This window comes from Rhinolophus sinicus, chromosome 3 (genome assembly GCF_057876585.1).
Source record: "Rhinolophus sinicus isolate RSI-liver-muscle chromosome 3, RSI-T2T, whole genome shotgun sequence".
Taxonomy (NCBI): Eukaryota; Metazoa; Chordata; class Mammalia; order Chiroptera; family Rhinolophidae; genus Rhinolophus; species Rhinolophus sinicus.
In genome coordinates this window covers 189,231,626-189,257,790 of record NC_142503.1, presented here as the reverse complement: position 1 = coordinate 189,257,790, position 26,165 = coordinate 189,231,626, and the positions used below count along the sequence as shown (strand labels likewise).

The 26,165-nt window shown below is 36.5% G+C and overlaps 1 protein-coding gene across 2 annotated transcripts in view; it reads right to left on the bottom strand.

The window, feature by feature from the left end:
* Positions 1-14,742, bottom strand: part of TTC8 (tetratricopeptide repeat domain 8) — a 44,768-nt gene extending 30,026 nt beyond the window's left edge. The window contains exons 1-3 of one of the 2 annotated variants that reach the window (XM_019744713.3): positions 14,535-14,742; positions 5,539-5,568; positions 103-223 (exon numbers count right to left, since the gene is read on the bottom strand). In XM_019744713.3, coding sequence (XP_019600272.1) covers positions 103-223; positions 5,539-5,568; positions 14,535-14,648 — 265 coding nt within the window. In that variant the 5' untranslated portion in view covers positions 14,649-14,742. The remainder of the gene's footprint in view (positions 1-102; positions 224-5,538; positions 5,569-14,534) is intronic. The other variant, XM_019744723.3, reaches the window with a different exon arrangement.
* Positions 14,743-26,165: the final 11,423 nt, after the last annotated feature.

Genomic DNA, 26,165 nt, shown 5'->3' with positions numbered 1-26,165 from the left:
AGAGGCCATTTACTTGAGGCAATGTTTTCTCATGTGTATAATGTCAAGTATTCCTTCTCCTAATGGCATTTCATTTACTTAACTGAAAAAAACAACACTTACGTGGAACTTGGGCAATAGCATTTTCATCCAGCATCATTTCTGCAATTCCTTCCTGGTCTACATCAATTTCATCTACATACACCATTTCAGTTAGTGCTCGTGCTTTTAAAATCCAAGCTGCCTAAAAAGCATGGATAAAATAAAGCATATATTAGACAGCATTAGAAGTACTGCATGGGCTATAGAAACTAGCCGTCCTTTATTATTATCTATTTTCTTATTAAGCATTTTTACAACTTAAGAAATTACACTAATTTAAAGGGCTACGTCAACAAACTAAGAAGGCAAGGTCATTATTAATCAAGAAACAACCAGTATACCAATTACCCAATAAATAAAAGTGGTAATTCTTTAGAGAAAATTTTACTAGAATTATCATTTGAAAACAAATGAATTAAGCTACAACCACAGTGCTCTCTCTGCTTTCCTCCTTCAGGGCCAAGTCCTTCATGAGACTTCCCTGATCATTTAACTCTAAAAGTGCTTCCCTCTTGTCTTTCTCATAGAACATTTCTCTTTATACATCTATTATTATGTACTTACCAAACATTATAATTATTTAGGCATAGGTTAGCCTCCCATTCCCCAGAGCATAAGCTTTTTCACCTTGTTCACTTTTGAATTTTCCATAACACCTATGGTTTTTGTACATCATAGGTATTCCAAAAATGTTGAATTAAACTAAGATCAATTTCTCCCAATTCCCAGTAACTAATCAACACAATCTTGGTTGCTTTGTGAGCTAGCCAACAGAAAACCTGCTAGAAAGAGGAAAAATAATGGAAAAGGTATTTAAGGAATCTGGAAAATATCTTATCAGCTTTGCTTTACCATGAGCAATTAGATGTCAAGATGTGCACAATTAAATATCTTGTTAAACATTTAAAACTACTTTATCAGAAATGTTTATCTTTCTGCATGTTTGTCTCACTGCAGAATAGAAGCAGAGAACCACAAAGCTCGGTGTCCTGTGGATGATCTGGGGAGAAGGCAATTCTGGAAGCAGTGGGACACAATTCACTCTATGGATAGAGGAAGTAGCAGCAAGGGAAACTTGGGGCCGGGTAGGAGCTCACCATACTAGGGATTTGGCTGTGAAAACCCCTGAGTGACAGCAAAGGGACTGATAGAGGAACAGATGAGAGCTACAAGAGGTCCAAAGAGTCCTTGCATAAAGCACCTGGGCATTCAGTCAGTCTGTCCACATTTATTGAGCACCTCCTAATTATATAGTATTGGATTAGGCTCTGAGAAGGAAACACGGGATTAAAACATGATGCTAATTTCACTGAACACATGATCTACTGGAATAAATGGCAATGCAAAGCCATGCATGACAGGTGACGAGTGTGTGGCATGGAAAATAGTTTTATGGGAATTAGAAAGTAGAGATCTCTTTGTGGGCTAAAGTAATTAGAATGTATATATATTAAACATTTTTTTAAAGAAAAGAAAAAAATCTTCAGGCTTTAATTTTCGTAGAAATAAAGAAGGCTGCCTTCACAATATATTTGGATACCTAAAATGAAATTACATTTGTTAGATGATTGGATTTTTTTACTGTACTTTTCTGGTTGAGGTTTACTGGATTCTTATCAGGTAAGTTAGAATAAGATGTATCAAATACTATGTGTAAATTTAATACAATTGAATGAACAAAATATGGACTCAAAAACTAATTTGTTTGTAAAAAATAAAATAAATTGGAACTGCATCAAACTGTGGGAGCCACCAAAGTATAGAAACAATCTGAGGTTTCCATTCATAAAAGACCGGGAAAGTTCCATGGGGCAGCCAGGTGGCTCAGTTGGTTAGAGCTTGTGAGCTCTCAACAAGGTTGCCAGTTCCCACATGGGATGGTGGGCTGCGCCCCCTGCAACTAAAGATTGAAAACTGCAACTAAAGATTGAAAATGGCGACTGGACTTGAAGATGAGCTGCGCCCTCTACAATTAGATTGAAGAACAGTGACTTGGAGCTGATGGGCCCTGGAGAAACACACTGTTCCCCAATATTCCCCAATAAAATTTATTTTTAAAAAAAAACACAAAGATCAGGATAGTTCCAGATCTATACAGCTATTCTCAGGGGTCAGAGAAGTCATCACTGGCTTGGACTAATGTTTTAACTTCAAAGAGGGAAATAAGTAATCCTGATTTATCTTGAGTCCCCACGGTTCAGATTTGCCCTGCTAGTATGTGGTGGCTTTCGTTTTTCAAAGCCTTCTTTGCTCAGCACTCTCTGGTGGACAGGAAGGACTGCAGTATTTTCTGTTGGAACAGTAAAGTGGGACGTGGGCTTTGCTGCTTCATTCCAGTATTACTTGGGAGCATCTACTGCTTGCTTTGCCCTGGTCCTAGTTCTAGCTCATCAGAATTTCAGTGTTGTGGAGAAAGTGTAATAACAAAAATCTGGAGCATGTTAGGGGAGGACAGAAAAAAGCACCCAGCTGTCTGGGGGTGGAAGGAAGGGTAGAGAAGAGTTTGGACCACTGGCCAAGACAGGAAAGCTTGTGCTAGGCAAAGCAAACAACAGGACAAAGGCATGAGCTTGAGGGCTCATGGCATGTTTGGCAATTCCAAGCGAGGGAGTATGGTTGAAGAATCAGGTTCGGCTGAGGCAGTAGCCAGAGAAGAAGCTCGAGACAAAGGCAGGGGCAGATGATGGACCCTGTATGCTACAGTGAGGCATATGGATTTCTATCCTGATGACGGGATAAGGAAGCTTCAAAACTATGATTTGGAGTCTTAGTTAAATTGACTTTCTAAGAGCCAAGTTCTTGTTATAGTATCATGTATATAGTTGTACATATTTTTTAAACTATTGTCATACTGTTATCTCATAGCTCAAGCCATCATGCTTCTTGACATCTATCTTCCTACTAAACTTTCAAATATTAAAGAGGTACAAGTTTTTGGTTTTCTTTATATTAGGCTAAACAAAACATAGGAAAGTAAATCCACTATTCCCTCCCCCACCAAATTAATTACACTTCAGTAGCCAAATAAGAACATCTTTCTTAAAATTTTATTCCATTGGAATGCACTTTTTCAAAAATATAAATAGATCTAGATTTGTTTCTGTTTCTAAAATCGAATTCTTAAGTAGTAGAAATAATGATGTGAATTTTTTATATGTAAATCTCTGTAATAAAATCTACTTAGACCACTATTTAATTTTAAATTTCATCAGTATGTGAGAATATTAATCTTCCTGAATTTCCTTCTGTCCTAACAAAAATGACCTTCAAAATCACATCACACTGCTTGATTAAAACATCAAATTGTATTCAAAGAAATGCTTTTGGCAATGTGAACAATTCTTGAGATTTTAATAAAAACAGCAGATGGGGTTTGGCTTTAAAAAAAAAAATACAAATTTTATTTTGGAAAATAACCAAGTACGTTTTGCAGTCCTACAATCCTCTGCCTGTTTAAATGAAAAACAAAGCTAAAAACTAATCAGTTATTAAAATAAAATGCATAATAAAGTATAATCTATTATCCCAAACTGTCCCTTGCATCTGATTAAAATATAACTTTGTTTTATCACATGTTTAACTCGATAAATGACAGGGTCATGTAATTTATGTAAATAATTTGAATACCTATGTATTAGAAATATTGTGAAATCCACAAAAACAATAGTTCTTAGGAATTTTTTTAAAGAAAAAAAGCATAGATTCTCCCAATCTAAATGAGTAATCGTCACATCAATTATTTCTTTTTATCTATGAAACATAATCTCATCTTATTCACCTACTGAGTTTGTCTATAGGACATTGCTCTTACAGCAAATATCTGTCAGCTAACATCAGAAAAATATTGACTTGTTCTACCGTCTGTGAGGTTAATCCAATTTTAGTTATGAAAATAAACGTATGAAAAAGGAAAAAGTATACTGACTGAGCAAAACATGTTTAAATTGTTCTGTTCCTCTTAATACAGAATGCAAGGCCAGTAGTTTAAGGGCATGTAAGAAACAATTTTCCTAGGTTGCTTTAAGACTAAAATCACCAAAGAACAGTCTGTCTAACCTGATTTTGACATCAGAAGAATCAATAACATGTGACATTCTGCCTCGTCTATGAAACAAAAACTTAGGCACAAAATATTGAATTATTATTGTAAAGCTTCATTTATTTTGAAGTTGTAAAAATGTGCAAATGAAGACAGGCAAAAGTGTGAATAGTGAGCTCAAAATAATCCAGTCAGCCTTGTTCCCTTTTTATTCTTTTAGCTCACTGTCCAGTGGATAATTAAGTCTACAGTAACAGATCAGGAAAATAATACTAAGTACAAGTCCATCATGAAATCCCTGTGCTAGTTTGAATTTCAAATACCATTTAGAGTTTTAAAACCATAACAATGCAAATGATCGATGTTTTAATTTTAATCCAAATCTTCTATAGTTACTGAAAACAAAAAGCACATTACTTACTCTATTTTTAATTTAGGTCCTTCTTAAATGACTTGTACATATTATGCAAAAAATAGTTTTGCACCATCTATCAATTTGGAAATTATGATTACAAACATTTCAAAGCCAAATGGCATACTTTTAAAGAACAGAGTACTACTACATTTTAACCTATTTACGGTGTTTGTTTAAAACTACACAGGCCTCTGTAAGAGCACTTTGTGTATTGCTTTCTTCTAAAAGGTTTGATGATTACTCATATGAACACCATATGAGGTTAATATTGTTTGTTTGTTTACCTAAAAAAAAGAAACTGTTAAAATTCTCTCTCACTTGGCAGGGCAAACACCTAGCTATATTTAAGCTCTCTGATTTACAGCTCTCCCCTCTCTTCTTATTCCCAGACTTACTGGAAACACTCTTGGGCTATAAACTTCACTGACCAGTCGTTCCCAAAACCAGACCTCCTCTCTCCCTTATTCGCTGTGTCTTATCCAGTTAAGGGGTCTTTCTGCCACCTTCCATCTCTAACAAAGTTGGTTTGGTAGACATGGCTGTCTAGCCAGTGTCCCTTCCTTTCTTCCTCACAGGCACCGCTGTCTAAAACCAAGACATTCTGAAGCAGAGTCAGCCTACTCTTCACACAGGACATAATGTCCTATCTATCACCGTCTTTTCAGACACCTGTGACTCTGCTAACTTCTGGGCTCCCTTTCTAAGTCCCTGATTCCGCTTGCTTCCTTTATTTTTCTCATCCTTCTGATCAATATTGTTTATTTCTATTTAAACTCCAAGTCTTAATGAGTATACTGAGTTAGTTCTACAACGCTACCCAGCCATAGACACAAAAGTATTGGAAATATTATAGTTTACATAAGAAGGTACAGAATGCCTGGTAGATACGGCTAATTTTATAACATCACATGTAGATATGCAGCGAATTTTCTAATCTATAGCAACAACTAAGCAATAGTAATTAAAGTAGTCTCTAAACTAAAGGTTGCAGCTAAACCTTTACCTGAGACATTGGCAATTCAGGCTCTGGTTCCTGGAAAGCATAAAGAAGGTAGTAAACATTTTTAAGAAATACAGTTTCTAAAATAAAAAGTCTAAATGACTAACCGAGCATTTGTCAGTGGACTCAAACTCACTCAATAAAAATCCAAATATTAACTTTAATCTTTCTCCACAAGTGCTCTCAGGAGTGCTGCAAAACTAATATACTCTGAAGAGTATTAAATTTTCTATGATCAGAAAGTTCTAATTATTCTAACCTCATTTAGAGCACAGAGAAGATACATTAAATGCTGGTTTAATGAAAACACAACATCCCCAAAATTAAAGATAATTTGACAACTATACCAAGAAAACATTTATTTATATTCAAAATAAGTTCATGGTGGTTTAAACATTCAGGCTTGAATTACTTAGGGAAGAGAAGGAAAATCCACATCCTCTAATCCATTGTATTTCACATAATTATAATGGGATTAGTGGATGAAGATAAAAATTAATTCTGACTATAATGTTTTCTGAGAAATTTTTATAGACTACATAATATATATTAGTGCCAGATGCTGATAAACTCGGATTTATTCTGTCCAAATCAAATAGAAATGCAATGGCAAAACAAAACAAAAAATCACACTTACAACAAATTTATTTATAAAACATCTACAATTACATGTCTAAAGTCAGCAGCCTCTGTTGTACTTAATAAGCAGTGTGTTTTATTGGGGAAGCTACTAAGAAACAGAAAACGGAAAGCTTTCCTTGCTTCCCACGGCTCTAAAATCCAAAAAGAATACCCTAATATTTTTTAAAGAATATATTATGTGTGCAAGCAATGTGTAAACTATCTGGTCACCATGCAAGGACAAACAATTTCTTTGGTATGGCACATGGTAGGAACATGACAGAAAGCTAAGCTAGGCTAGAAAGTGAGGGCCTAGAGCAGGGGTGTCAAAACTTTTTTCAACGTTTTATACCAAGGGCCATATGCGGTAAAATACACGAACAGCTGGGCCACTCACTCGAGGTGAAGTACGTATTGCCTCACCTGGTTTATTTAAGTAAACTAAATATATTTTTGGAATTTGCTGCGGGCCAATTAACAATGCATTGCGGACCACAGTTGGCCCTCCAGCCGCAGTTTTGACACCCCTGCTAAAGGGTGGAATTGAGAGAATAACTGTCAATCAGTTGAACCAAACACAAAACAGCAACTAAGAATACAGGGCAGTTGGAGGTTTTCAATTCCAGGGTGCATAAGAAAGATCTAGAGAAGTACAGATGTCCCACAGTCCATACTTAGAGAAATACACAGATACAGGTAATGAGATGAGAGATGTAACCCTTTTTATTCTTTATTTATTTGTATTTATGTCTGTATGACCCATTATCTCATTTGTGTCGCATAACAACCACCTGAGAGAGGCAGGTGTTATTATCCACTTTACAGATAATAAAACAAATTCAATGCTGTCATGTAATTTGCTCAAGGTTACACAAACGAGACAGAGCTCTTTTTTGCCAGTGCATCTTAGAGATAAAAATCGGTTGGAAATAATAAGGCAAGGTACAGTGTAGGAGATACACAAAACAAATTCCATACAGAAAGGGAAAAAAGTTTATCAGAGGTGATTGCAGACAATGCTTGAAAAGGAAAAAAAAAAAAAAACAATGAAAGGAGACAAAAGCCACTGATTGCAAGTAAAAGCTAGGTGCTTGTTATTCTGCCAAGGGCAGGAAGATTTGACCCGTGGCTGAAACCAGCAGCTCAGCCTCAAAGCGCTCCATTCACTGATGATGGCCTTTACGCTCTCTCTGTCTTATTCTACGGCCCCTCAGGAATATACTTACGATTTACCATACTGGTAAAGAGCATGTAGGAAATGGCGTGAAATGAGAAGGTCAGAGAAGAAAATGAGAGGCCTAGAGGATGGGAAGATGTAGAGGCAGGTGAGGTTGTCTGGATGGAAGATGGAGACAAGGCCTAAATGAGTGAGGCAGAGAATGCATTAATTCCACAACATTCTCCGGGCATCCCTGGCACTGTTAGGCGCTGAAAGCATTCTATGGGTGAAAGCACCTAATTCAGTGAATTATAATACAATATGTTAAATGCGATACTCAAGTTATGGACTAATTATAGATGACTTAGATGGAGGGGAGAAAAGCAGAACACATGAGAGACAAGGGAGTCACAGAAAAGGGAAAGAAATTATTCTGGAACTTACTGAGTGCCACTGATCTATGAACTATATCCAACATCATTTTATTATCAGTTGCACTGGACACTTTCCTCACAGATGTTTTCCAGATTACTAACAATACTTTCAGAAAAATATAAATGACAGAATCCTACATGCAAATATCTCTAGCTATACAGAGACAATAGCAGCTAACATTTTTGATCACGTACCATGTATTAATGAACTTAACCCTTTGAGGTAGGTATATTATCGTCCCCATTTATGAGAAAACTCTGAGGTCAAGGTATACAGGCAGTATTTGGACCTAGACACTCTGGGTTAACAGCATGTACTTTGCTGAGTTTGTGAGATCATAGCAAGGCTGGCAAGCGACCACTATCGGGTGTGGAGAGACTGAGGCCAGGCACGGCTATTTTGGACGTTCATCGTGAGCTGTAGGACTAGGATGGAAAAGAGTCAGGATGTTTTAATTTAGAGATAAGGCAAAACTTCTTTAAAATCATTGAGACCTACATCTTTGGATCGCTCTCTCAATTATAGTTGGGTGATTACAATTAGTCCACTCATAGGGAACCACAAGTTTGGTTCACTTGGTCTAGCAAATTATTTCCATGGGTATCAACAGTGGAGTAGAAAGCAACAGGCCTCGCCCTACGCTCAGAAGACCTGGGGTTGGGCCTCAGGGAGGCATTTAGCTACATGACCTTAAACAAATCACAACCTCCATCACCCAATCCTCCTCTCAAATTGGAGTAACAGTGCCTACTTTATAGGATAGTTTAAAAAACAAAACTTTGCTCTTTTAAGAAAATTTAATAATTTTCAGAGTTCTTTCACATATACTATCATAGTTAGTGAAGGGTAAGTTGGTAGCATTTTCAACAAGGAGTATCAATCACAGTATTTCTCCATCAAAACATTTACATAATGAATGGAAAAGCACTAAACTCTCTATTCCTTCCCTTTTCAGAACTCAGAAGTAACTCCCAGTTATGGCACAGGAAATTAAAACTTCCCTTTGAATCTCCTTCACAGTGAGTAAGAGGACAGGGAAAGTAGAGTGGCACTGCCTCGAACCAGCAAATACTGATTAGCATCAACTTCAATTCACATCACTTTGCTTCCTTCCTTCCTTCCTTCCCCCCTAAGGTAAGGCTTTCTCTTAGGTTGTTGCTATTACTTCAGGGAATTAAATCTCCAGATAATTCTAAATGTGACTTCCTAATTGCCACCAGTACTCACTATGGCTAATGAATCTACCCAGCTTTGCTGTTAAACTACTGAGTCATTATTCAGAATTTAGCAATAACAGGAAGGAAAAAAATGTAAGAGAACAGAACAGTAATTGGATGGATTTCAGAAGGTTAGATCTAGTGACCAGGTAGCCAAGTGGGAATGTAATCTGTATAATTCAGTAGGAATACAAATTCATAAAATGAACTGTTTCACAGAGTGTAGAACCAAAAGATTAAGTCTAGCTAAGTCTCCATGGCCCCAATGAGGAAATAAATTAGATAATCACACAGAAAGATGTTTTTTAGCTTGGCTCACCAGATCACTGTCTCAACCAACTACTAGCTCACTGGGGAGCCCTGGTACCCTATCTTTTATCTAAGCCAGCAGCTTTCAGCCTTTCCTCCACCTTCAAACCATCTGCAATAATAATCCCCTCCTCTCTGTAATATGTCTCATTCTAAGCTGAGATTGGGGTGGAGGAGGAGAATGTGAATTACCCCCATTCTAATATATGGTTAACACTCTCACTTCCAGAATCACTGATTTTAATGATTTGAAAATCTATCAGAACTTTACCCCATTAATAAAAGCATAATGTCCTTAAAAACCCCACTTCCTGAAAATCCTCCATGTTTTATGAACTATTTAATTATAATGGAGCTAAAACAAACAAAAAAATCAGGACTCGGTTTAAAGCCATGAATCTGACATATGGAACACAAAGAACAGTAATCAGATTAAGCAACTAATCAGGATGGCCGACATGAGCTGTAAAAGGAAGCCTTCCCTCTGGGTCAGATTGCTATGTGGAAGACCATTCTGCATTTCGCCCGTTTATGGCTTATAACTTTTGACCACTTTTTAAGTTACGATTTAAAGAGCACTTTGAAAAAAAGACAACGCCTCTCTATGAATTACTTGTTCTTACTGTATTTTATCAAACACGGAAACTATGATAAATTAACCAGTTATCCTTTTAGTCTTAACTGACCAAAACCTTAACGTACTTCACGCTTACAGACCTTGCTCTGTTCTTCACCATTGTGCATCTGGGAAACGCAGTTCAGAATCTGTTCTTCAAGAACCCTTCCCTCTTACCAAACATCATGTTATTATAGTCAAACTACCCTTCAGTCCTTTTGTAGCCAAATAAAAATGTATTGCTCTAAGGAAACATGCTGTTCCATAGGGTATCATATACCTCTTTGGCCAACTTGATTACCCTGATTTTGGCAAGAATCAAAATTAAATAAAATCCAGATGTCCTAATAGAAAGCACAAGGCCTAATTAAACATTTTTGATGATAGTATACCAAAATGTTATCTCTTAAAGGAGAAATAAATGTAGAAGAAATAGTCTTAGAGGTGGGCTTCATTCCAAAAGGCTGATGTGTTATCAAGACCGAAATGTTATCTTTTTGAAGGTACCTGGACCTGCTTATAAAAAGATTAACAAATAATAAATTACTTTAGAGAGTTTCTCCTCATCTGGGAGAAAAATAAGGAAAACCAAAAGTGAAAAATAACATCAAAACAAAAGTTACTTTGTTTTGGAAAAAAAGGGAGGCCAAAAATGAATCCATTTGGCATTCAGAATAAATATTTTAATTTCCTTGCTCTTCTGTTTGCCTAGGCACTACTTCAAAGTCACTCATTTGTACTAAAATCAGTTTGCTGGCACAGGAATGGTAATTCAAATAGCTCTAGAGAAAAAGTCCCTTACTTTACTGAAACGTAGAAGACGCAAAAATAAAAATAAAAAAAGCTCAGGAAGCTAAAGGAGCACACGAAGGTAAACCAGTGAGTGTGGGGCTGAAGACCATCTGTTTCCACTGTCATCATATTTGTTAGCTTTTCATAAATTTCTAGTCTCCCCATCATTTAATTTCCTCACTGAAACAATGAGAGTTCCATAAGAAATACCAATGGTGATAATTACCCTTAGAAACAATCTTCTGAAGGAATCCAGAAAGGATTTTCTGAACTGATTAAAAAAAAAACAAACAACTGACCCACAAAACAAGAAATGAATTAAGAATGTTCATAATTAAATTACATGTATTTGAAAAGATAAATGTACATTTAAGAACTTATGGTACTGAATTAAGGCTGAGGAGTGGGAACTGGGGCAGACGAAGATCATTAGATAACTAGGATGCTTTTCATAAATAGAGGGGAAGCTGGCACACATGGAAAATGCCATCAAATGCATACATGAATATAATCAATGCACTCAGTCAGCAAATATACACTGACAGCCTCCCTGTGCCAGACTCTGCACGCCATACAGGTCTGCCATCCTGGACTCATAGTCTAAGAAAAGGAAAGAGAATTTTCAAGCTTTTAATTAAAGGAACCTCCTTAAGCTTCGTAAAAGGTCTTCATGAATTGTAGCAGCACTCTAACATAAATATTTTAAATTTATTTAGTTAAGGAAAAAGCAGGATTTCTTCAAACTTGGGAAAATCAGACTGGGAAATATTTCCAAAATGAAATAACAATTGGGTTCAAGATATATAAATTGGTGCTAAGAAAAGCATACAGCCTAGAAGCATGGTGTTTAAAAGTTGGCTCAGAGTAACAAACATGAGTAAACCTTGTGAATGTTTCAGCAGCCCTCTCCAGGTATCAAAGGCCCAGTTTGGTAAGGTAACCTTAAGTTGATCTTCTATTTCTGGTGAAATGCTACTCATTGTTCTGGTGATAAATATATAGTTTCCCCTTAAATAAACTACCTTAGTAAAACAAATAAAAAGGATTAGAAAGGAAAAGAATAAGATAAATTTTCTCCTAGAGCTTATACTGGTTCTCCTAGGCCTACTCTGATATTTGTAGGAGCTGAATATATCAACCCTGCTCATAACAATAAAACAGTAACAAAGAATAGCATTTTAAAACACATCTATTGTATTAGAAATTAAGTATATGCCACATTATGAAGTATTTCAAATCCACAACAAATAGGCCAATGGAACAGGCCAGGACTTAACAAGACCTAGTGCCATAATGATCTTAATCTAATGATTAACCTAATGATCTTAACCTAAACTAATGGTCCACCAATAATAAGAGCAATATTTCTCAGTATGAACTTGTCTTTTTTTTCCTTATCATTATCAAAATCACAATTCTACCAAATATACTTTGTGACAAGTCTTAATCTTCCAAGAGGACCAGAAAGGCCTAATGGGAGCTATATAAGAAGCCAAATAAAAACATCCAATCTCTTACCTTGTTTAGCTGCTAATTTGGGAGATTTTGAACTAAGTGCTTAATTTGTTTATCCCATGCTTGCTTCCTAGGTAAAAGGAAAGGAGTCAAGATCTTCTCTATGGCCTCCTCTTAACCATTAATAAAAACACTGATGCTTTGCCTCTGCATTTCCAAAATGACAACATTTCCCAGGATAACAAGGGAGATATGTATACCTCTGTCCCTCCAAAAAGGAACCACTGGTCAAATAAGTTTCAGAATACTGGCTTAGTCAAAATTGGGTAGATTTCCTTCCTTTGGGACTTCTCAGAGCCTTTATCCAAGTACACAGATATGTCAAAATTCTTTACCACTCAGCAGATATCTTGAAAAAGGCCCAATAGATGGGAAAATAGACTGGGAAAAATTCAGAAAATATAGTTATGAAAAATTAGGCTACATAAACATGGAAGAAACAGCATAGTTCAGACTAAGGGAATGCGTTTACCAACTTTGTAACTGGACCTCGTGCCTCAGTATGCGCAATCTATAGAATGGGGGAAATGGTACCAACTTCCTAAAACAGTTGAGGATTAAATAAGAGAACATATAAAACCCTCTGAACCAAGCCTGACACAGAGTAAATACTCAATAAAAGTTAGCTATTAATTTTGTTACCTACTTTGTAAGGTTATTCTAAGCACAGAAATACATACAGTTTCTAGAACTTACTCCTGGCAAGTAATAAGCACTCCATAAAAGGTCATTGAATTGAACACATAAAAAGTCCTGATCACAGTGCCTAGCACAAACTGAATCTGAATTCATAGGTGCAATACTGAGTGTCACTATGATGTCATGTCATTAAGATTATAGGGTCTTAACCATTAATAAAAACACCGCGGCTTTGCCTATCGCAGCATCTCCCAACATGACAACCTCTCCCTAGGATGATAACAACAAAGATAGCTGACCCTTGCTGGCTGCCAAAAAAGAAATCAGTGGTCAACTAAGCTTAAGAATACTGGATTAATCAAAATTAAGTTTCTTTTCTTTAGAATTGAAAGCATTTAGTGTGAATTGAATCTCTAAGAAGGGAATATACTCGTACATTTCCCAAATGCATTTAATAAGGAAACTTTCTTTCCCTGGGCAGCTCTTGGGCCTAGTGTACTCTGGAACACAGAATGGAAACTACCGTGACTCAATGGAAAAAAGGAAACAGCGTGTAAAGTTCTTATAAACCATTGTGCCTGGAACAATGTCTGGTACATCATAGGTCTGTAGCAAATTTTTGTTGTACAAAATGTAACAGTGTCAATATTTTGTGATTCCCACAAAATATTTGATCATGGAAAAAAAAATTTGTTTTGAGCATCTGTGGTACTACTGTCCCAAGAAACACACTTGGAAATATGCTTGTCTGTAGAAACATAGTCCCATTAACTAACGTAAAGTAACACAAACACAACCTAGCTTCCCATTCCCACCCATGGATTGTTCTAGGGAAGATGTACTATCTATTTGTAGGCCAAAATGTTCATCTCATCCATTTGCTGGGAGTTAAGACAGAGCCTAGTAACAGTGTTCACATTTGTGCCTCTGTTTATGTATCTCCCCTCAATTTTCCTTTTAACATCTCCAAGGCAACACCGCCAGAGGAAAAACTGGGAAACAAGAACTATATAGGTACATTTTGCATTTACTTGAAGCACTGACACACTGCCATGCCTCTGCTCCTATGCTATTTTGTCCTTTTTGCCTCTTCCAGGAACTACCTGCCCACCAGACTTGTACCTCTCCTCCCACACACATAGTATATGACCTTTTCACTCGCTTTATTTAATATTATACTTTAGTCCAGAGAACTTACACTATTAGTTTATTTAAATCCAAAAGAAAAAGGCAGCTATTTCACCAGCTGGTAGGAAATCACAGATCTTCATGTTTATACATAATTGTTTTAGAAATTAACAACACACATGCAACAAGCTTTAGAGCACACCCATATGCAAGTATAAATGAATTATCAAAGCTCCTCATTAAGGTAAAGGTCAGGGCTTTAAGTGTTCCTTTAAGGGACACTTTCAGGGACACTTAGAGGGGCTGCTAAAGTTTGGGGATGGGGTGATCATGGCACAACACTCTTGGGTCCCACGGGGACTCGGGTACGCAGGGCCAGGGACCCGCCGACCAGGGACCCGCCGGCCACGGTGCCAGGGATCTCGCTCTGGGTGCCTGTGCTGACCACACGATCAACTTGGCCCTGGGCCTAACACTCCGGAGCCCCCACCCGGGGGCCTGGGGATCCCCCAGAGTCCTTTCTGCCTCATCGCGAGGTTCCACGGGGCTGATGGGGTCCGGCCGGTACCTGGTCATAAGGGGACTTCTCCAGCATCTGCGTGCACAGATCCACGCAGAGCTGGAACTTCCTGCGCCTAAAATAGCTCCAGGCCAGGAGCAGTGGCTCCATCTCCCAGCCCATGGCGGCCGAGGGCTGCCAGCAAAGGACCAAGGCCGGACCAAGGGAGGGCGGGGACCCAAGAGCAGGAGGCGTCCAGCTCTGCCCGGCAACGCGCGGCGACTGGGGCCTAGCCAGAGAGGAGCCCGCATCTCGCCTGAGAACAGGAAAAAGAAAACACACCGAGAAAAGAACTCAGCTATGCTGTTTCCCATAACTAGGGCCTGCCAAAACTTGGTACAAAAAATGTGTACTTTTAAAAGCTACATATTTCGTTAATTTCGAGATGAAGGCACCGTGCCTAAATTAAGAGGCGTTGACTTAGACACCTCCGACTGGGGTCCTCCACCCTCCCTGAGGAGGCACGGTTGCCTAGCAGGCGAACGCTCTGCTTACGCTGTCAGTCCCAGAGAAGTCCCAGGAGTGGACGCTCCAATGAGTCCCTGTCCTACTCTTCCCCCCTTCACGTATTTTTACCCCTATCAATTACCTTCCGACTCTAGAAACACAAACATAAGGAAAGCTTTTTCAATACCACCTTGCCCATCAGAACCCAACGCCCTAAATCCTGAAACTCTCCAGTCTGTTTCTCAATGTCCTTCTCACCAAATCTCAATGTTCGAGCTGAAAGGGGCATTGGAGATTGCTTAGCCCAATCTATTCATTTTACAGATGAGGAACTGAGATAGGCTCAAAAATGAGAAATTATTTACCTAAGGTCGTATGGAGTTAGGGAGCTGTACTGTAATCTCTTAAATATGGTGTATTAATTCGATGCTGCATAGTGATTCTGGATTATAAATTGGTGACATTTTCACCAAACAAGATAATGTATGCAAAAAATTAGACAATTTAATAAACTTTTTATTTTAGAATAGATTGAAATTTATGGAAAAGTTACAAAAACAGTGCTTATTGTTAACATCTTACATTACCGTGGTACATATGTCACAACTAAAGAACCAACATTGGTTACCATTAACTCCACAGTTTATGTAAATTTCAGTAGTTTTCCTCTAACATCCTTTTTCTATTCCAATGGATACCGTATTACATTTAGTCATGATGGCTCCTTCGCTTCCTCTGGTCTGTGACAGTTTCTGAGACTTCCCTTGTTTAAGATGACCTTGACAGTTTTGAAGAGTGCTAGTTAAGTATTTTTAGAATATCTGGGGATCTTTTAAAAATACAGATGCCCAAATTTCATTCCTCGAGATTCTAACTTAAATGGTTTGAGGGAGGGCTGGGGCATCAGTATATTTTAATGGGTAATTCTAATGGGCGGCCAGGGTTGAGCAACCACTGTGTTGAGTTCTAAATTGTCTTGTATAGATTGAGATTATTGCCACCTTTCTAGAGAGAAACAAGATTTTTGTAAGTGAGATATATATATCTTTTTTTTTGTTAAAAAAAATATTATATACATGCATACACACATATATATATTAAAAAGAGGCATTAAAATATTTTAGGAGCATATAATTCATCTTAGCTTCTTTCAGAAGGTTGTTCCTTTTCTTTCTTTCGGAAAAGTGAAATGGTTGAGGAAAATAATAGAAGACTTAGCAAATTGTAGGATGTTAATTATGTCCAAATGTAGCATAAAATGTGCCTTTAAAAGTTACTTGTTATACTTGTTATTTTTAATCATATAAATATGTTTATGTTATTTATGACTGTCTATAGACTTTACATTTTTTATAATTTCTAATCCATAATACAGAAACCACTTCTTTTTATATGATGCTAGTAATAGGAAGAATAGTCGTTGTAACAGTTCCTGGAGAAACGGGTAGATAAGAATTGCTGGGGCCATTTTCCTGCTGGAGAAAATAAAGCATAGCAAAACAACATAATCCCTTTGACAGGGTCAGTTTCACAATCGGAGCTAGATCTCAGCTCACAGATCCTTATCTTTTGCTTTCTAGCAACTGGATATCTCTTTAGGTTAATTCAGTTTAAAATCAAGTACTGAAGATAACGTAACTTTAAATGCTAAAGGTTAAATTTTCTTAAATGTTAAATCGGAATTATTCAGGCCATTTCAACTTAACCCAAAAGAAAATAAAAAGTATATAATAAGATATTCTCTTGGTCAACAAGTATTTGTGCAGGCCCTATGCTTGGTGATAGGAATGCAGACATGAAGAAGACAGGTTTCCTGCCACAAGGGTACTTATACAGAGAGTAGTTAGTGGAAAGAGCATTGAACTTCAGGTCAGACTTACTAGCTGTGTTTTCTCTGGCAAATTAGAAATCAATATAGGATGGTGATTCAAAAGTAGGCTCTGGGGGCAGCCGGTTAACTCAGTTGGTTAGAGCGTGGTGCTCTTACCAGCAAGGTTGCCGGTTTGATCCCCACATAGGCCACTGTGAGCTGCTGCGCCCTCCACAACTAGATTGAAACAACTACTTGACTTGGAGCTGATGGGTCCTGGAAAAAAACACACTTAAATAAATAAAAGTTAAAAAAAAAAAAAAGTAAGCTCTGGAGCCAGATTTCCTGTATTTGAACACTTGACTCTACCATGCACTAAATGTGGGGACCTTGGGCAAATGGTCTAATGGCCCTGTGTCTCAGATATGTCCTTCATCCATAATGTAAGGTGTATTTGCTGTACTCTGAGAATTTTCAATTCTGCTTTAAAAGACAAGAAAAACAAATGGGATAGATGAAACTCACATAAGAAATGTTAAGTATAGATAAGTATATAATTTACATATGTAATGTGTTAAACATAGAATAAGTAGACATTTTATGTGTTAAACATAGATTAAAAGGATGAAACAAACAAATGAGAGTGTTACTTGTAGATAAAAAGAGATGGAAAACAAAATAAATCTTAAATATTTATAAAGCATGGATCAGCTTTATCTACGTCAAATTGGCCACCATTGGTATCACCCACTGCAGCCCTTTGGTCCTCTTCTTAAAACATACACAACTGCTCATCAGGTCATCACCAAGCTATAGCTGTGGCCATAAATACTTGCCTCTTCATCTCTCCGATGGAGCACACATGTATTGGCACCATGCTTCCATTTCTGAACTTTCTTGCCGGCCCTCAACTCTGGTCTTTGTAACCACACCATCTTCGGGGAACGCAGATGAAACAGAGAGAGTCAGGACATAGGAAATTTGAACAACACCCAGGTAACGTGGTCCTTGCAGCTGCTTGCACTAAGTGCCTTAATCTACACAATCTCTTTCCCCTTGCTTCTCACTATATGTTTTACACTGATTTAACAAACTAACTGATTTGAGCATCTTAATTTGGTTTATGAGCCTTTCAGTTCCAGGATCTCTGGGACAGGCTGCCAGGTTGTATACTGAGAGGCCGCGAGAGTATTTTCCCACTACATATAAAATGGGGGTGACAGTGATAATGACTATGACAAAAATGATGATGATAGTGACTATTTTATGGGATGGTCGTGGCGGTCAATTTAATTCAAGTAAGGCATTTTGATTTAATTCAACCAAATTCGAGACTCACATAATTACACATCTGCTCAACGGAGAGGAGGACATTACACCACGGAGAGTTTGTTTGCAAAATTATAGTCAATGCAGTGAACAGAATAAGAGCTTTGGCTATTGGAAAAGCAGAACCAAAATTATTATTATTTGCCAGTTGCAGATAATTGTTTTTCTAGGAATTTTTGTCATGTAGGAAATCTCTTACTTTCAAAAGTGTCTATTTTTGTTTTCTGAAATTTATTGGATGCTGATTCAGTGATTTGGAATACTCCTTTATATTACATATAACATTCTAGTATAGGATGAATACTATTTTTGGGTTGTCTATTCAGGGCCACTAATATGAAGGTCAATATTTACGAAAGTATAACACAGTTTTAATTTCTGTAGCTTTATTTACAAATCTCCACCTTTTTTTCACATCTTCAAACTTATCTGAGCCTCCACTCACAGAAAAACTATTTTATGCTATAAAGTTAGTCACAATCCAATATTACTGGCATTGCAAATACTTGAACAATAATCTTTCCTAACCCGGTGGGAAATATTCTCTTAATACTTTGCCACTATTATAGTAAACTCCAAATAAAAAAGCACTGTAAAATGAGTGACTTCCCTGAAAATAAATAGACTGCTTCTCAATTTCTGTACGTGAGCTGCATTACACTCACGTCAAATTATTGACCATCTGCCAAGATCCATTTTCCTCTTGTGGCTCTCCAATGAAGTTATCACCTGTTATTTTGGCAAAGGTCTTAAGAAAGTGAAGGTACAATTATTAAACATTCCTTTTTATTCTAAATTTGCTTGTTTCGGTCTGAATTTCACAGGCAATTACACATCCACTAAGGTGAGCAATCTAGAGTGTTCTTAGAAATATTTATCAAGTCCCTCTGAATCATATCACATTCGACAGCCTAAACAGTTTTAAACCAAGCACACAAAGAGAGGTTGATTACATTCAATTGCTTTTTCTATCAAGCTTCTTGTACTCTGAAATCAGATTTTGAAGTCTGAAAATGAATTAATTTTCAACAATTGAAGTAAGCTTAGCACTCCGTTGGTATAAATTCTATTTATGTGACAACCCCTTCTGGCTCTATCTTATCCTTATGTGATTGAACATGATATGAAAGAGTGCCTTATTTTCTATTCATTGGCAAGGGGTCATGCAGATTCTTTTAAAATCTTTTTTAAAAAGAAAAGTAGACCTAGATTTTTTTTTTTTTAGATAAAAGAATGACATTTCAATCAAACTGAAATCTTCATATCATATGGCATAGGGAATCATGCTACATGTATTTAAAGTGCAAAATAAAAGTACTGATTTTTAAAATGCAATATACACTATATTCTTACATCCCTACCTTCTGCTTTGATCTGCCACAGGACATTTATACACATGTATGAGAAGAGAGCAATGAGTAAGAAAGTCTCTTTGATTTTGGCTAGGGTACTGTCCTTTAAAAAAAAAAAAGTTAGGTTCTGGAATGTTCTGACACCATGTCCTAAAAGTCCTGCAGGCTATAGCTCCTGGCTACTTCTCTGACCATATCTCAACCCCTCCTACTTAGTTGCTTTACTCAGTAGACACTGGCCTCATTGCTGGGCCTTGACTGGGCTTAGCAGGGCAATCTCACCCTTGCTATTGGCAGACAGCTACACTCTTCCCTTAAATATTCACCCGCTTCTCTCAGTTCATAAAGGTCCCTACTAAAATGTCGCTTCATTGAAGAGGTCCTCCTCATCTCATTTTCCTGCCCCATTTTCCTTCACAGTACCGGCTACAACTTGATATATTTCATAAGTGTGTACATGGATATTATCACCTATCTTTACCCCTATTCTCTTTTCCCCAGAATGTGAGCAGCAAGAGTAGAGACTTTGCTGCATCACCAGTGGCTAAAATAGTGCTTGGCACACAATATGTGCTCAAAAAATATTTGCTGGGTGGGGGGTGGGAGATGAGGGTAAGGGGATCAAACATATGGTGATGGAAGGAGAACTGACTCTGGGTGGTGAACACACAATGGGATTTATAGATGATGTAATACAGAATTGTACACCTGAAATCTATGTAATTTTACTAACAATTGTCACCCCATTACATTTTTTTTAAAAAGTGATTTCTGACACTTTTTCTGAAATCCATACTTAACCCATCACATTTTTTGTTGGTTATCTTTATTCCAGAAAACACAACCCATGATTATATGTAACTAATCCAGACTTTCATTCTATTGCACAGATTTTCATCTAGATATATTACCAGTCCTGTATGTGACATTGTTTGAAAAAAATCTTTACTCTTCACCTCTTATAACAATAGCAATAACATAATAACAAGTATTATACCTTTTGTGATGCTCGTCCCTTTTTTTCTGCCAGTTCATTGGAAGCCAATTCAAGTTCATTTAACGTCTATCACATTGGAAGCAATCGATGCCATGGAATTATTTTAATTTAATAATTTGTTCTGTTTAATTCCTGTTTGGATAAGAACTATTAATTGGCTAAATCATTGCTTCCTTTTGGAATATTCCACAACTTTTTTGAAATGACCATATTGTGTATGTGCTTTCTTAATTTACGACTTAAAACTTCCTTTAACAATGTTGTAATGTAAACATGGCTTCCCTTACATATAAATGTTATAATCTAATTTTAACATTGTTAAGTTTTCCCCCTTCCCTCTAGTCATCCACTTTACTCTGTGCCCATGTCTCTGCTTCTAGGCTAATTCTTTAAATAACTGTTCAAGTTTGTTGGAGTTTTAATTTTAATGTTCTTGCTAGGAGAGAAGAGGAAATAAATAAATAACTCATTCAATAATGAATTAAATGGGACTATTTCTCTTGTAGACCTCTAGAATCCTGTGGATCTAATAATGTACTGTATGAATACTGTTGAAATATTGATCAACATAAATTATGAGATATTAATAATGTTTGCTTTCTATAATCAAATTTTTATTTCCAGGCCTGTGTGTTATATGATCTTTAAACATTAATAGAAGAGGTTAAAAAGATCAGCAACAAAAATTAATTTGCATGTAAGAATGTGTTTAAAATGCGCCAATGTTCAAAATGCTTCATTGTGGCCTTAAAAAAAAATAATTTCAACATATAATAGACTAGTTGATTGTCCTTTGAACAAAGTCAGTTATTCTAAGAGTGAGATTTTTATTCTAACCATTCATAGAAAATTCTCTATAGCATTTAATGAACATTATGAACAGACAAAAGATACTGTCACATGAATTTTTATCACTCAATCAGAGCTCAAAAGAATAATATTCTAAATCAGTAGTTTATAATCTTTTTATTACCCCTCAAACACCCCTCATGAACAACATGCCTTGAAAGATTATGTGTACCAAATTGCAATTATTAATTATCAATTTATTTTCCAATGCTTATAAATCAAAATTTTATATTAAAATTTTATGATTAATTCTCCACAATATGCTACTTAACTAATTGTAACTTTATAGTGGAGAAACCTGGTAGGCAGTACCTTAACCAAGTGATCAGAGTTAATACATATACCCAATAATGGAACAAATCGGTGTCATTTGTCTCTGGATATGATGTACTGAGGTAGACACACCTTGCTTTTTGTATTACTGCCAAAAATGTATAACCTGGATCTAGTATTGAGAAAACATCTGACAAACCCAACTGAGATATATTCTACAAAATAAATGATCTGCATTCTGCTAAATGTCAAGATGATGGAAGATAAAGAAAGACTCAGAAACTTTTCCAGATTAAAAAAGACATGAAAACTAAATGCAACATATGAATAGCATCCTGGATCAGATTTAACATTTTTTCCTAAAAAAATGACAATAATTGGACAAAGGCGAAATTTGAATAAGGCTTGTAAATTAAATAATGGTGTTGTATCAATGTTAATTTCATGATTTTGATAATTATCCTGTAATTATGTAAATGAATGTTGGTTATCGATAAAAAATAAACACTAAAAAGGAGAATTATGTCTACAACTTACTCTCAAAGCATTTACACACATACATGCATATACACATATATGTGTATATATACATACACATATACATATATACTTACATACATACACATGAGGGGGGAGAGAGAGAGAGAGAGAATGGTAAAAAATGTTTAAAATATTAATATTCAAGGAATCAGGGATATGGATAAAAATTAAAATATACAGGAATTATTTTTATCGTTTCTGTCAATCTGAAGTTCTTTCAGGTAAAATAAAAAATTAGAAGAAAACAAAACAAAAACTTCTTATCAAAGTAGAATAACCATTGTATCCAAGGTGAGATCCAGTACAACAAATTGATATTTTTAGCTTGGCTGGAAAGTATTCAATTGCCTTTTTATACTTGAAAGAATACTACTTTCACGTTACAAAATGTAAATATATTGCTTAGAGATAGTGTTTCATTTATTGACTAAAATACTTTCCCAGTATAGTAAAGTCTGTGACTTTAAAATATACATGGCATTTTACTACTGTCCTATCTTTTATGTCTTGGCTTTATCTTTTTTATCTCCAATTATAATATCTCATTTTTCTAGAATGTACTATCTACAACTAGACTGTTTTTGCCTCTCCAGGAAATGTCCTCCTACATGTAAATTGGCGTAAGCCTAATTTTTAAATAAATACTTTTTGCATAATCTATGATAAATCTACTTTTGTTTCTTATCTTTCCTACATTCATTTTTTAATGCAATAGAATTCAATAAAATGTCTTTGATAAGATCATGTTTACTTTATAATCCTTTTGTAATTTTTTAGGTATGGTATCTATTGGATTAAACATATGTATGTGTATTTAAACATAATTCCCTTCTTTATATATTTTTCACTTGTTTTTAAAGGTACTTATGTCTTTATCTTATTTTCCTTTTTCAAACATAAATTCTTCAAAGCACAGATGTGAGTTCATTTTCTTTGATTACCCCTCCATAGTACCAAGCCCAATGATTCACACGTGGATGGCTCAATTTATGTTTAGGGCTCAATTTATGTTTTTCTTTCTGTGGTATGCTTTCGAATAGAAGAATTTGGGATGATAGACTTGAAGGCATTAGAAACCTAAGACAACTTGAAACATATCAACATATCAATAATTACATAATAATCACTACTGCAGTTTGTAATAATGTCTTTCAGAATCTGTGCGTGCATCCACAGTCACTGCACTGTTTGAGTGCAATCATTTATGGCCCTGAAGGTGTTCTGTTAAAAGTTCGTTGAGCAGAAATTTCTCATGTTTTCTTTTATTAGACTGATGTCAAGATGAGCTTTTTACTTCTTACTGGTAGCTAGATATACCACTGCCATACTGAGAATTCTTAGCATATAACAATTCCATCCAAACCTTTGCACTAATAGACTTGACAAACTCTAGCATGGCTCTAGCAGCTTAAAGTCGTGTCTTTAGAATGACCCCAGCTCCCCTTAAAATGCCTGCCTGAGAAAGCTCAACATTGCCAGGAGAATTTACTATTTGTTCCAGCCAAAACCTGATGATAGACAGGCCCCTGAACTCCCTTTTAGAGCAGATACTTGGGAAAGCTCACAATTAATTATAAATCCTTTCTTTGCTCTTTGAGATGTAAATCTACCATCCCAAAAGTGTTTCCTCAAGGACTTGAGAGCTGTCTCTTTGAAATGCAAACATTCAGCGAGATAACTCTCTCACTCAAAGTCCCTGTGTCTGCGTAAATCAACAATTTCCTAAAATTCAATATGATAATTGCTAAATGGAGGGTGAGGGACTAACTTCAGTGGCTGCCTTCCTTCAACTTGAATCACTGCCTCCTGTGATAAAGATAGGAGAAGTTTTATTTCTCCTCTAGTAAGCTACAATTAACAAATTCAGGTGTTCTAGTCACATGGATTAATGCCCTTTCACACCAAGAGTGCGTTTCCCTTAGCACACCAAGCCTTTAAAAGGTCTCCAGCCCTTTGTTTCAGGGAAGTTGTGTTCAGTTTTGTCTGGACCCTCCCGCATTGCAACAGCATTATTGATAAAATCTGATCTTACTGCTTTAACAAGTGTCCAGCTTAGCCTTCGATAATATTACGGTACATTACCTGCTTAACTCAATATTTTCTGTGGCTACAGAAATAAATTTTACATGTTGATCACAACTTGGTAGTATTTCTATGTAGGTAATAAGCACTTGATTGCTGCATGTTGGATCTGTGTTAGGAGACTGCTCCCTGGGTCTCCTTTGTTTCTACATATCTTGTTTGCACAGGCACTGACTGCTTTTGTTCCGGACTATCTTTTCTAGGATGTTGTATAGTGAAAAACCTTGGAAGATAAAGATAGTGTCTCTCTCTGGAGAAAAGAGCAGGTTTGTTTATTGTCCAGTATAATAAAGATGATGTTTCCCTCCAGGGCCTTCAGGTCTGGCTTCCTGCCTATTATAAAAGATTTAGGTTCCCTGACCATGGTTGAGATTCCTCTCCTCTAATGCAACTCACTGTGTGTGTGTGTGTGTGTGTGTGTGTGTGTGTGTGTGTGCACGCGCACGCGCGCTATCTGGCCCTGTTCGCATTACCCTGTGGGAATTGGGGCTCAGGGAACCAACCAGTGGCCCAGAGATCACAGAAGAAGCTTAGACGATGCAGCCTGGACGTATAGGTATTAATTCCAACTCCCCAGTGTTAACCAACAGGAATGAGGAGACAGGAGGGAGCTGGATACATCAATTCCCCCTCCTTCCTGCTTTTTTCTCCTCCTTCCTCCTTCCTCCATTTTCTTTCCTCCTTCCCAAGAATTACTCTAGGCCACGATTTGTCCTTGCAGCCTATTGAGGGAAATCTCTTCATGAAGTGTTGCTTCCTACGACATGAGTCCAGATAAGAAGCCCCACTTCTCTAGTTTCCATTTAAAAAAAAAAAGATCACCTAACATTTTATGAGTTTAGAAACTTTAAGATTTGAGACGTTTTGGAGAGAGTTTCATGGCAAAACTTACAGCTTTGCCATCTCTCTGACTTCATTCCTCCCTTATCTTCCTGGAACTACAGATTCTTTCTGAATTTTATGCAGAACACTTCTGCCTACATTCGGCTCTTTTGGGATCTCATTTTCTGTGCCAAGCACCGATTCAGGTATTTTTTCCATACAAATGTAATTCTCTTCACATGAGGAATTCTGAGAAATAAAATTTTCTCATCTCATCACATGCATATATATATATTTTCAAATTTCTCTAGTTGTTTCCCTTTTTTAAAAATTTTATTGCGGAATATTGGAGAACAGTGTTTTTCCAGGGCCCATCAGCTCCAAGTCGTTGTCCTTCAATCTAGGTGTGGAGGGCACAGCTCACTGGCCCATGTGGGAGTCAAACCGGCAACCCTGCTGTTCAGAGCTCGTGCTCTAACCAACTGAACTAACTGGCTGCCCTACATGTACATTTCTAAAGAACTTAGAAAACATGCCAATGAAAGTGTAAAACTAACCATAATGTTATAAAACTATTAACATTGGAATCTTTCGTTTCAGTCTTCAATATATTTCATAACTGTGTTTATTCTGAATATAACTTTTTATCCTGATTTTAAAAAATGTTTTATATTCCATTATGGGAAATTTCCAACATTGCCAAAATTTATTTGAAAACCTAATTATCAATGGTTTAATATTTTCCTGAAAGACTGAGTCAATATACTCAACATTTTGCCCTACGGTTTTTTCCTAATTTTTTTGTTCTACATTATGCCATGATAAATATTTGGTACATTAACCTTGATCTGCATTTTCTATTATTACATTATGACAGGTCAGTAGATGAGAAATTAGTAAGTCAGAGGATAAGAACAGTTCATGGCTCAAGATACCCGTTGCTGAATTGCTTCTAGAAAAGTTTCTTGAAACAAGGGTGTGGCATGATACGTGATTTTTACAGATGACTCAGTTCATGGAATTGAGGGAAAAGATGATTAGGTCTTGAAGTGAACACGGCAATTGGGATTGGAAGGAAGTTGGTATAGAGATGGGGATGGAGTTTAGGGGTATTTCTAAAATAGAGTCAAAAGAACTTG